At 46.3% G+C, this 12,945-nt stretch overlaps 1 protein-coding gene across 1 annotated transcript in view; it reads right to left on the reverse strand.

The window, feature by feature from the left end:
- Positions 1-12,350, reverse strand: part of LOC142334841 (uncharacterized) — a 33,281-nt gene extending 20,931 nt beyond the window's left edge. The window contains exons 1-2 of the mRNA XM_075383169.1: positions 12,232-12,350; positions 11,439-11,628 (exon numbers count right to left, since the gene is read on the reverse strand). Of these exons, the coding sequence (XP_075239284.1) occupies positions 11,439-11,628; positions 12,232-12,239 (198 nt within the window). The 5' untranslated portion in view covers positions 12,240-12,350. The remainder of the gene's footprint in view (positions 1-11,438; positions 11,629-12,231) is intronic.
- Positions 12,351-12,945: the final 595 nt, after the last annotated feature.

Consider the following 12,945-nt stretch of genomic DNA (forward strand, 5'->3'; position numbering starts at 1 on the left):
CTCGATTCCACACCCTTCCTTCTTTTTTCTTGTTCAAGCGCTGCAACCCTACTGTTTTCTCTGTGTGTCTCCAACATAGATCCCATTCCTTCTCCTTTTCTCTTGATCTCGTTTTGCAACCCCACCTCTGTCTTTTTGTGCACCCAGTACGAACCCCCACCCTTTCCACTTTTCTCTTGTTTTCACGCTTCAACACCACACCTCTCTTTGCCTTACTTTGTGTGCCCACAGCGTAAACCCCAAAACCTCCTTCTATCCTCGGGTTCTCGTGCTTCGAACCCACACCTTATTTGTGTGCCCCCACTGTGACCCCAACCCTTCTTTTCAATTATTCTCTCGCTGCAACTACACCCTTTTTTGTGTACCACAGCGTGAATCCACACCTTTTCTTCTTTTCTCTTGTTCTCGCGCTGCAACCCCAATTCTTTGTTTGAATGCCTCCAGCATGCAACTACCGCACTTTCTTCTTTTCTTTTGATCTCGCGCTCCAACGCAACCCTTTCTTTATGTGCCCCCAGCGCGAACCCCCCCCCCTTTCCTCTTTTTTCTTGATTTTGCGCTGCAACCCCATCTTTTTCGTTTTGTTCCCCAGCTTTAAACCCCACCCCTTCTACTCTTCTCTGGTTCTCGCGCTTCAACGCCACCTTTTTTGTGTGCACCCGCTGTGACTCCCCACCCTTCTTTTCTTTTATTCTCGCGCTGAAAATACACCCCTTTCTTTGTGTGCCCCCAGCGTGAGCCCCCACCTTTTCTTCTACTCTCTGGTTCTCGCGCTTCAACGCTACCCCGTTCATTGTTTGCCCCCGCTTGAACACCCATTCTTTCTTGTTTTATTCTGCTCTCGCGCTGCAGCCTCACCCTTTTCTTTTTGTGCCTCCAGAATGAACCTCCACCTTCTCTTCTTTTCCCCTTTCCTCGAGCCTCAAACCCAATCCTTTCTCAGTGTGCCCCAGCGCGATTCTACTTCCTTCATTCTTTTTTCTTGTTCAAGCGCTGCAACCCTATTCTTTTCTTTGTGTGTCTTCATCATGGACCCCCATCCCTTCTCCTTTTCTCTTGATCGCAATGCAACCTCACCTCTTTCTTTTTGTACCCCAGCGAGAAACCCCACCCCTTCTTCTTTTGTCTTGTTCACGAGCTTTAACCTCACCCTTGTCTCTGTGTGCCTCACCGTGAACCTGATTTTTTTCCTTTTCTTTTGATCTTGCGCTCCAACCCCACCCCTTTATTTGTGTTCCTCCAGCGCGCAACTCTCATCCTTTCTTCTTTGCTTTTGATCTCGCGCTTTAATTCCGCCCCCGTGTCTGTGTGCCCCCCCAGCTTGAATTCTCACCCTTTCTTCTTATGTCTCGTTCCCGCGCTACAACATCACCCCCTTTTTTGTGTGACCCAGCGAAAACCCTCTACGTTCTCTTATCATTTTCTCGTGCATCAACCACACCCCTTTCTTTGTGTGCCTCCAGCGCCAACCCCCACCTTACTCTCTTTTTTTGTTCTCGCGCTTCAATCCCACCCATTTTTGTTTGCCCCCAGCGAGAACTCGCACTCTTCCTCCTTTCTTTCTTGTTTTCGCTCTTCAACCCCATCCTTTCTCTGTAAGCCGCCAGCCAGAACTCTTTCCCTAGGCCTTTCCCTATGTGTCTCCAGAGAAAACCTTCATTTTTTTTTCTTCCGCTTCAACTTCAACCCACACTTTGTGTACCTCCAGCATAAACCCTCACCCTTTCTCCTCGAACCCATATGATTCTTTGTGTGCCCCCTGCGTGAACCCCAACGTTCTTTGCTTTTGTTCTTGCGCTTCAACTCCACCCCTTTCTCTGTGTGCCGACAGCGCGAAGCAACACTCTTTCTCCTTTTCTCTTGTTACCGCGCTTCAACACCACACCTCTCTTTGCCTTTCTTTGAGTGCCCCAGCGTGAAACCCCAACCCTCATTCTATCCCTTGGTTCTCGTGCTTCAACCGCACCCCTTTTTTGTGTGCCCCCACTGTGACTCCCCAACCTTCTTTTCTATGATTCTCGAGCTGCAAATACACCCCTTTTCTCTTTTTCTCCTCTACTCGCGCTGCGATTATACCCATTTCTTTCGCTGCGATTATACCCACAACCTTTCTTCTCTTCTCTTGTTTTAGCGCTTCAAGGCCATCTCTTTTTTTGTTTTCTCCCAGCGCGAACCTCACACTTTCTTTCTTTTCGTGTTCTCGCGCTTCAAACCCACCCTTTTCTTTGTGTGCCCATAGCGTGAACAAACAGCCTCTCTTCTTTTCTCTTGTACTAGCGCTGCAATCCCAAACCTTTCTATGTGTGCCTCCAGCGCTGACCCCCAGCTCATTTTCCTTTCTTCTGTTCGCGCTCATCAACCTTGCCCTATTCTTTGTGTTCCCCAGCGTGAGCCCTCACCCGTTTTTCTTTTCTTCTGTTCTCGCGCTTCAACTCCACACCTTTCTTTGTGTGCACCCGCGCGAACACCCATCTTTTCTTCCTTTCTCCTGCCCTCGTGCTGCAGCAGAGAATGAAACCCACCATTTCTTCTTTTCCCTTCTCTTTCTCGCGCCTCAACCGCACCCCTCTATTAGTGTGCCCCTGCGCGATTCCTCACACTTTCTCTTATCTCTTGTTCTCGCTCTTCAACTCAACTCTTTCTTTGTGTGCCCGGCAGGAACACCCGTCTTCTCTTCTTTTCTCCTTCTCTTGCGCTTCAGCCTCAACCTTTTCTTTGTGTGTCTCCAGCAGGAACCCTCATCCCTTTTCTTCTTCTCGTATCCTCGCGCTGCAAATACAATTGTTTCTTTGTATGCCCACAGCGTGAAAAAACAGCCTCTTTTCTTTTCTCTTGTTCTAGCGCTGCAATTCCACCCCTTTCTTTGTGTGCATCAAGCGCAAACCCCCGCTTACTTTTTTTTCTTCTGACCTCGCTCTTCAAGTTCACCCTTTTCTTTGTGTGTCTCAGCGTGAACCCTCACCCGTTTTTTCTTTTCTCCTGTTCTCGCTCTTCAACCCCACATCTATCTTTGTGTGCACCCGCGCGAACACCCATTTCTTCTTCTGTTCTCTTGCTCTCTTGCTGCAGCATCACCCTTTTTTTGTGTGCCTCCAGAATGAAGACCCAACCTTTCTTTTTTTCTCTTCTCTTTCTCGCGACTCAACCCCACCCCTTTCCTAGTGTGACCTTTTGCGATTCCTGACACTTTCTCTTATCTCTTGTTATTGTACTTCAACCTCAGCGCTTTTTTGTATGCCCTCAGCGCGAATCCTTACACTTTCATCTTTTCTTTTGTTCTCGCGATTCAACTCAACTCTTTCTTTTTGTGCTCCCCGCGCGAACACCCATCGTCTCTTCTTTTCTACTCCTCTTGTGCTTCAGCCTCAACCTTTTCTTTGTGTGTCTCCAGCAGGAACCCTCATCCCTTTTCTTCTTCTCTTATACTCGCGCTGCAACTACAATTGTTTCTTTGTATGCCCACAGCGTGAAAAAACAGCCTCTCTTCTTTTCTCTTGTTCTAGCGCTGCAATCTCACTGCTTTCTTTGTGTGCATCCGGCGCGAACCCCCAGCTTATTTGCTTTTCTTCTGTTCTCGCTCTTCAAGTTCACCCTTCTCTTTGTGTTCCCCAGCGTGAACGCTCACCCGTTTTTCTTTTCTCCTGTTCTCACGCTTCAACTCCACGCCTTTCTTTGTGTGTCCCCTGCGCGAACACCCATCCTTTCTTCTTTTCTCCTGCTCTCGTGCTGCAGCCTTACCCTTTTCTTTGTGTGCCTCCAGAATTAACCCCCTTTCCTCTTTTCCCTTCTATTTCTCGCGCCTCAACCCCACCTCTTTCTGAGTTTGCCACAAAGCGATTCCTCACACTTTATTCTTATATTAAGTTCCCGCGAGTCAACCTCAGCGCTTTTTTTGTATGCCCACAGCGCTATACCTCACACTTTCTTCTGTACTCTTCTTCCCGCGCTTCAACCTCAAGCCTTTTTTGTGTGTCCCCAGCATGAAACCTCACCCCTTCTTCTTCTGTCTTTTCTTGCGCTACAAGCCCACTATTTTCTGGGGTATCTATGTTTTTATTATGTGTATATAGGATCGGTACGCTGGTACGCTGCTTTTGGATCTCAATCATGCACCATAATTAGCCATCAAAGAAGCTGAAGAGGCCTACGAACCCCCATCCTTTCTTCTTTTCTCTTGGTTGTGCGCTGCAACCACAACACTTTCTCTGTGTGCTCCCAGCGCGAACCCCCACCCTTTCTTCTTTTCTGTTGTTCTCGTTCTTCAACATCACGCCATTTTTTGTGTGCCCCCAGTGTGACACCCCCAGCTTCTTTTCTCTTATTCTCGCGATGTAACTCCATCGCTTTCTTTGTGTGCCTCCAGCTCGAATACCAACCTTTTCTTCTTTTCTCTTGTTCTCGAAATGCAACCCCGCCACATTCTTTGTTTGCTCCTGCGCAAACACGCCACCCTTTCCGCTTTTCTCTTGTTCTTCAGCTCCAAAGCCACCCCTTTCTTTGTGTGCCCCAGAGTGAACCCCCATACTTTTTCCTTTTTCTCTTGTTCTAGCGTTGCAAAATTACCCTTTTCGTTGTGTGCTTCCAGCGATAACCTCCACCCTTTCTCCTTTTCTTCTGTTCTCGCGTTTCAACCGTACTTTTTTCTTTGTGTGCCTCCAAGCACTATCCCTCACATTGTTTTCTTTTCTCTTGTTCTCGCGCTTCAACTCCACCATTTTTTGTGCCCTCCCCCATCGCGAACACCCACCCATCTTCACTTTTGTTATCAGCTCCATCTTTTTATTTGTGGCTGGCACTGCAGCCCCACCTTTTTATTGTCTGCCTCTAGCGCGATCCACCATTTTTTCTTATTTCTCTCTTTCTCGAGCTTCAGCCCCACTCCTCTCTTTGTGTGACCCCGCGCTATTCTTTACCCTTTCTTCTCTTCTCTTGTTCTCGCTCTTCAAACCGAACCACTGCATTTTCTGCCCCCAGCGCGAACCCCCACCTTTTTATCTTTTCTCTTGTTCTCGTGCTGCAACCCACCTATTTCTTTCTGTGCCTCCATTCCGATCCCCAAGCTTTCTTGTAACCTCTTGTTTTCCCGCTGCAACCTCACCCTTTTCATTGTGTGCCTCCTGCAAGGAGCACCGATTTTTTTCTTTTTTTCTTCTCACGCCTGAAGCCAACCAGTTTCTCTCTGTTCCACCAGCGCAAACCCTCACCCTTTCTTCTTTTTTTGTTCTCGCGCTGCAACGCCACCCTTTTCTTTGTGTGCTTCCAATGCGAACCCCCACACTTTTTTCTGATCTCTTGTTCTCGAGCTTCAACTCCACTTCTTTCTTTGTGTGCCCCCAGCGCGAACCCACGCCTTTTTATCTTCTCTCCAGTTCTCGTGACGCAACCTCACCCATTTGTTTGTGTGCCTCAAGTGCATCTTTTTCCCATCTTTTTTTTCTTCTGTTCTTGTGCTTCAACCCCAACCATTTTGTTGTGTGCCTCCAGCGCGTGAATCCCCACCCTTTTATTTTTTCTCTTGTTCTCGTGCTGCAACCGCACCTATTTCTTTCTGTGCCTCCAGCATGAAGAAGCCGCTCTCTCTTCTTCTCTTTTTTTCCTCGCTTTTAAACCCTAAAATTCTCTTTGTGTGCCCCCAGCGCGAGCCCTTGCCACTTCTTATTATCTTTTTCTCGTGATTCATCCAACACTTTCTTTCTGTGCCCCCAGTGCGAACCCCCGCGCTTCCCTCTTTTCTCTTGTTCTCGCGCTGCAATCCTCCCCCTCTCTTCTTGTGCCTCCAATCCGAACTCCAACATTTCTTCTATCCTCTGGTTTTCGCGTTACAACCCCACCCTTTTCATTGTGTGCCTCCTGCAAGGAACCCCGAACTTTTTTTCCTTTTTTTCTTCTCACGGTTGAAGCCTACCCGTTTCTCTGTTTGCCCCCAGCATAAACACGCACCATTTCTCCTTTTCTTTTGTTCTCGCGCCGCAATCCCATCACTCTCTTTGTGTGCCTCCAATCCGAACCCCAAGATTTCTTATATCCTCTTGTTTTTGCGCTGCAACCCCACCCTTTTCTTTGTGCGCTTCCAATGCAAACCCCACCCTTTTTTCTGATCTCTTGTTCTCGAGCTACAACTCCACTTCTTTCTTTGTGTGCCCCCAGCGCGAACCCATGCCTTTTCATCTCTTCTCCAGTTCTCGCGATGCAACCTCACCCATTTGTTTGTGTGCCTCAAGTGCATCTTTTCCCCATCTTTTTTCTTCTGATCTCGCGCTTCAACCCCAACCATTTTGTTGTGTGCCTCAAGCGCGTGAATCCCCAACCTTTTATCTTTTCTCTTGTTCTCGTGCTGCAACCCCACCTATTTCTTTCTGTGTCTCCAGCATGAAGAACCCGCTTTCTCTTCTTCTCTTTTTTTCCTCGCTTTTTAACCCTAAAACTTTCTTTGTGTGCCCCCAGCGCGAGCCCTTGCCACTTCTTATTATCTTGTTCTCGTGCTTCACCCAACACTTTCTTCTTGTGCCCCCAGTGCGAACCCCCGCCCTTCCTTCTTTTCACTTGTTCTCGCGCTGCAATCCCAACACTCTCTTTGTGTGCCTCCAATCCGAACCACCACATCTCTTCTAAAATCTTGTTTCCGCGTTGCAACCCCACCTTTTTCATTGTGTGCCTCCTCGAGGAACCCCGAATTTTTTTTCTTTTTTCCTTCTCACGGTTGAAGCCAACCCGTTTCTCTGTTTGCCCCCGGCGCGAACACGCACCCTTTCTTCTTTTCTTTTGTTCTCGCGCCGCAATCCCAACACTCTCTTTGGGTTCCTCCAATCCGAACCCCAAGATTTCTTATATCCTCTTGTTTTCGCGCTGCAACCCCACCCTTTTCTTTGTGCGCTTCCAATGCAAACCCCCACCCTTTTTTCTGGTCTCTCGTTCTCGAGCTTCAACTCCACTTCTTACTTTGTGTGCCCCCAGCGCGAACCCATTCCCTTTCATCTCTTCTCCAGTTCTCGCGATGCAACCTCACCCATTTGTTTGTGTGCCTCAAGTGCATCTTTTCCCATCTTTTTTTCTTCTGTTCTCGCGCTTCAACCCCAACCATTTTGTTGTGTGCCTCAAGCGCGTGAATCCCCAACCTTTTATCTTTTCTCTTGTTCTCGTGCTGCAACCCCACCTATTTCTTTCTGTGTCTCCAGCATGAAGAACCCGCTTTCTCTTCTTCTCTTTTTTTCCTCGCTTTTTAACCCTTAAACTTTCTTTTTGTGCCCCCAGTGCGAACCCCCGCCCTTCCTTTTTTTTCCGTTGTTCTCGCGCTGCAATCCCAACACTCACTTTGTGTGCCTCCAATCCGAACCCCAAAATTTTTTCTAAAATCTTGTTTTCGCGTTACAACCCCACCTTTTTCATTGTGTGCCTCCTGCATGGAACCCCGAACTTTTTTTTCTTCTTCTCACGGTTGAAGCCAACCCGTTTCTCTGTTTGCCCCCAGCGCAAACACGCACCCAGCGCGAGAACCCCCCGCCTTTTATCTTTTCTCTTGTTCTCGTGCTGCAACCCCACCTATTTCTTTCTGTGCCTCCAGCAAGAAGAACCCACCCTTTCTTCTTCTCTTTTTTTTTCTCGCTCTTCAACCCCAAAACTTTCTTTGTGTGCGCCCAGTGCGAGCCCTTGCCTCTTCTTCTTCTCTTGTTCTCCTGCTTCACCCACCCCTTTCTTTGTCTGTCCCCAGCCCGAACCCGCACCCTTTCTTCTTTTCTCTTGTTCTCGCGCACCAAACCCACCGCTTTCCCCCCAAGGCAAATCCCCAAACTTTCATCATTTTCCTGTTCTCCCGCTGCGATACCATCTCTTCTTTGTGTGCACCCAGCACAAACCCCCAGCTTTTCTTCTTTACTCTCGTTCTGGCGCATCGAAACCACCCCTTCCCCAGCACAAACCCCAACTTTTCTTCTTTTGTCTTGTTCTCGCGCTGCCACCCCATCCTTTTTTGTGTGCCTCCACTGCGCACCACAAGCCTTTCTAGGATCTCTATATCTTTCTTTGGTGGTTATATGATCGGTGCGCTTCTTTTAAAGATGAGTAGTGAACCGTCACTGGCCGTGAAAGAAGCTGAAGAGGCCTACGAAAACCCCATACTTTCTTCTCTTATCATTTTCTCGTGCTGAAACATCACTTCTTTCTTTGTGTGCCCCCAGCGTGAGCCCTCACAATTCCTTCTATTCACTTGTTCTCTTGCTGCAAACCCACTTCTTTTTTTGTGTTCCCCCCAGCGCGAATCCCCACCCTCTTTTTTCTTGTTCTCGCATTGCAACTCACCCCTATTTCTAGTGCCTCCAGCGCGAACGCCCACTTTTTCTTCTTTTCTCTTGTTCTCGTGCGGCAGCCCCACCTTTTTCTTTCTGTGCCTCCAGCAAGATGAAGGCACCCTTTCTTCTTCTCTTTTTTTTTCGCGCTCTTCAGCCCCAAAACTTTCTTTGTGTGCGCCCCGTGCGAGCCCTTGCCTCTTCTTCTCTTGTTCTCCTGCTTCACCCACCCCTTTCTTTGTCTGTCCCCAGCCCGAACCCACACCCTTTCTTCTTTTCTCTTGTTCTCGGGCACCAAACCCACCGCTTTTCCCCCCAGTGCAAATCCCCACACTCCCTTCTTTTTCCTGTTCTCCCGCTGCGACGCCATTTTTTCTTTGTGTGTACCCAGCGCAAACCCCCAGCTTTTCTTCTTTACTCTTGTTCTGGCGCATCGAAACCACCCCTTCCCCCAGCGCAAACCCCACCTTTTCTTCTTTTGTCTTGCTCTCGCGCTGCAACCCCATCCTTTTTTGTGTGCCTCCAATGCGCACCCCAAGCCTTTCTAGGATCTCTATATCTTTCTTTGGTGGTTATATGATCGGTGCACATCTTTTGAAGATGAGTAGTGAACCGTCACTAGCCGTAAAAGAAGCTGAAGAGTCCTACGAAACCCCCATACTTTCTTCTCTTATCATTTTCTCCTGCTGCAACATCTTTTATTTCTTTGTGTGCCCCCAGCGTGAAACCTCACACTTCCTTCTATTCACTTGTTCTCCTGCTGCAAACCCACTTCTTTATTTGTGTGCCCCCCGCGCGAATCCCCGCCTTCTTTTTCATTGTTTTCGCATTGCAATCCACCCCTATTTCTAGTGCCTCCAGCGCGAACGCCCACTTTTTCTTCTTTTCTCTTGTTCTCGCGCTTCAACCTCATCCCTTCAATTGTGCGCATCCAACGCAAACCCCCTTTTCTTCTTTTCTTCTTTTCTTGCGGTGCAACCCCGCCCTTTACTTTCTTTGCCTCCAGCGCGAACGCTCACCCTTCCTTGTTTCTTTTTGTTGTCGCGTTTCAAACCATCCTTTGCTTTTTGTGCCCAATTGCGATCCCCCAGCCTTTCTTCTTTTCTCTTGTTCTTGCGCTTCAACCAACCCCTTTCTTTGAGTGCCACCTGCGCGAATCCCCACCTTTTCTTTCCGTTCCTTTCACTCTTCAACCCCACACCTTTCTTTGTGTGCCCTCAGTACGAACGCCCATCTTTTATTTTTTTAATCTTTTTCCCGCGCTGAAACCACATCCCTTTCTTTTGTGCCTCCACCGAGAACGTCCATTTTTTTTCTGCTCACTTGTTCTCGAACTTCAAACCCACCCTTTTCCCCAGCGAGAGCCCCCTCCCTTTCTTGAGTTTTCTGGAACCCCAGAGTTTTCTTTGTATGCCTCCAGCACGAACTCCCATCATTTCTTGTTTTCTTTTGTTCTCGCGCTTCAACCTCACACCTTTCTTTGTGTGCCACGCGCGAAACCCTATCTTTCTTCTTTTCCCTTGTTTTTGCGCTTCAACCCTAGCCACTTCTTTGTGTGCCCTCATCGCGAACCCCATCTGTTCTTCTTTTCTCTTGTTCTCGCGCTGAAATCCCACGCCTTTCTTTTTGTGCCCCTAGCGAGAACCCCCGTCCTTTCTTCTTTTCTCTTGTTTTCGCTCTGCAACCCCAACCCTTCCTTTCTTTGTGTGTCGGCAGCGCAAAACCCCAACTTCACTTCTTTTCTCTTGTTTTCGCGCTTCAACCAACCACTTTGTTTGGGTGCCCCCTGCGCGAATTGCCACCCTTTTTTTCCGTTCCTCTCGCGTTTCAACCCATCCTTTGCTTTGTGTGACCGAGTTCGATCCCCCATATTGTCTTTTTTTCTCTTTTCCTCGGTTTTCAAACTCACATCTTTCTTTGTGTGCCCCCAGCGCGATTGCCCCAACTTTTATTCTTTTATCTTTTTCCGGCGCTGAAAACCCACCCCTTTCCTTGTGAGCCTCCAGCGCAAAGCCGCACTCTTTCTTCTTTTTTCTTGTTCTCTTGCTGCAGCCCTAACCCTTTCCTTGTGGCCGCCCAGCGTGAACTCTCACTCTTTCTTTTTTTCTCTTGTTCTCGCACTGCCACCTCGACCCTTTCTTTGGGAGCCCCCAACGTGAACCCCCACCCTTTCTTCTTTTCTCTTGTTCATTCTCTGCAACCCCACTCCTATTTTTGTGTGCCCCCAGCGCAAACCACCGCCCTTTCTTCTTTTCTCTTGATCTCGCGCTGCAAACCCACCCCTTTCTTTGTGTGCCTCCAGCGCAAAAACGCACTCTTTCTTCTTTTCTCCTGTTCTCGCGCATCAACCACATCCATTTCCAGGGCCTCAATAATTTTCTTTGATGGTTCTAGGCTCAATGCGCTCTTTTGGAGCTCAGTAATGCACCGTCCCTAGCCGTCAAAGAAGCTGAAGAGGCCTTCGGAAATCTAAGACTTTTTCGCGAGCCGTTGTCTATGACATCCAATGTTTCATAAAAAGCACCTATGATCACATTTTAGGTCGACCGTATTGATTAGGAATAGACCGTTGGTTGAAAAGACTAGGTCGACTGTACCAGATATGAAAGGACTATGAGTCGACTGATGTTGGTCACGGTCGATTTTATGAAACTCCATAATTTTGGTTAAATAAAAGACCTGTGTTCAGACTTTAGAACAACTGTGCCGGATATGAAAAGACCGTGATCGACCGATATTGGGTATGAAAAGACCCTTGGTCAACTTATGAAAAGACTATGGTTCGACCAATATTGTGTATAAAACACCGTAGGTCGGCCGATATGGGATATGAAAAGACCGTTGGTCGATTGATGAAAAGACCGTAGTTGATCGATATTGGGTATGGTCGACTTATGAGAAGACTATAGGTTGACCCTTACTAGGAGGTCGACCAGGTATATAAGGTAAGGAAATAAACCCCCCCAGGTCGAATTTATAAGTCTTTTCATGTAAATTCGATCTCTCAACTAGGGCCATACATGTCTTGAGTCAAAAACTCCATATCTGGCTCCCGTTTTCAAATCATGCAACCTTAAATACACTATAAACTACCGGGTCATATTTTTTCATGGGGCAAAAGCTATTGCTTAAAGTTGATTTAAAAAAGAAAATGACTTCGTATGATGGATCGCTTCTGACACAGCTATCTCTACGTCCAGCATACACACATTCTTCATTTCTTTTGACTACTGACAAAACGAAGTCGTCATTGATTGTCATAGCATTCAGATGGCACATTCCACGGTCGCAATAGTTGAACGACACGCATTTTCCATTCTTGCTACAAGTTATTGCACACGCTAGCCTGAAAAACCATAAGACTATATCCTGCATATTTCTTGGCATAATTGGCCAACCCCCGATTAGTTATGAGCTTATGTATGTATAGAAATAACTATGCATGTATCCTTCTTTATATCATGTGAACATCCTTCGATAGCCCAGTTTTGCAATTAAATGGAACCTTGGTTCTCTAGTTTATTTTTTGGCATAACCGTAACATCGCACTGCACATTTGGTCGTTCCAATATTTGAATAGGTGCTCTAAATAGAAACTCTAACTATCCAGACAAATAACGGCCATTTCTTTATATCGTTTACTCGGGCTATTTTTTTCCATCTTTGACGTTAAAAAATTTTGTAGATTCTTTAACGGTCAAGTTTTTTCAGTTGAAGAAATTTTTCGAATTCAACTATAGTGTTACTTATATTTTTAAAAATTATTTGCATAGACTAAAATTGAATGCTTCCTTGTCCACTGAAATGAACTTCCCGTTAACTCCAAGGCCGGAAAGTAATCTTCAAACAAAGTAACTTTAGATCTCGTCTCTTTGGCACTTGCTCTCGTTCTTGGAGACATGAGAATAACCAAAATAAACTTTAATGTCAAAGAATCTGAAATACTGACCTTTGCATTCATCGTAGTTAGATTTGTCTCTTTTTAGTTGTTTAGAAAGCTAAAATACTGAAATGAAAAGAAGAATGCAATACTATATTTTGCTAGATTCGGCTCGGTTGCATACAAAAATGGAGAGCACTTAAATTAAAGGAAAGATTTGCTCAAAAACATTTTTAGAGTTGTGTCAGCTGAATTATGAAGAACGCAAGATTTCATTTCTGTTTCGACTAAAGGAGTTCTATAGATAAACAGAGAAAGAGATCAATCAAAATTTATTGAGGACTCTTCACAGAAATCGCCGAAAGATTAAAAAAAACATAATTTGGGAAAGTGAGCTGCGTGGAGGGTTTTTGTTTTCCTTGGTGATTACCATCTGGCAAGATTTTCAAATAGCACTCTTAGGAAATTTCTACCGAAAATAACCTTTTCATTATTAATTCACGAAATACAAAAATGTTGCATGGATACCTATCACAGAACTTGTGCAAGCGTATATCATATTTGCAAAATTAATTATTCAAACTTTTTTAAGTGCGACCGTTTTGTATTCAGTATTTGTTACAAAGTGCTTAAGCTGCAGCCAACTTTGTGCAGAATGTTGATTGTTATGACACAATGTGTCTAAGGTGATCAATAAAGTAAAATAAACAGGTGGCGAGAGGTTAAAACTGAGTGTGCTGAATAACCGGCGACGCCAATTCTTAGTAATCAAACAAGGATCAT

Source organism: Convolutriloba macropyga, chromosome 2 (genome assembly GCF_964194025.1).
Source record: "Convolutriloba macropyga chromosome 2, txConMacr16.3, whole genome shotgun sequence".
In the NCBI taxonomy this organism is placed as follows: Eukaryota; Metazoa; Xenacoelomorpha; order Acoela; family Convolutidae; genus Convolutriloba; species Convolutriloba macropyga.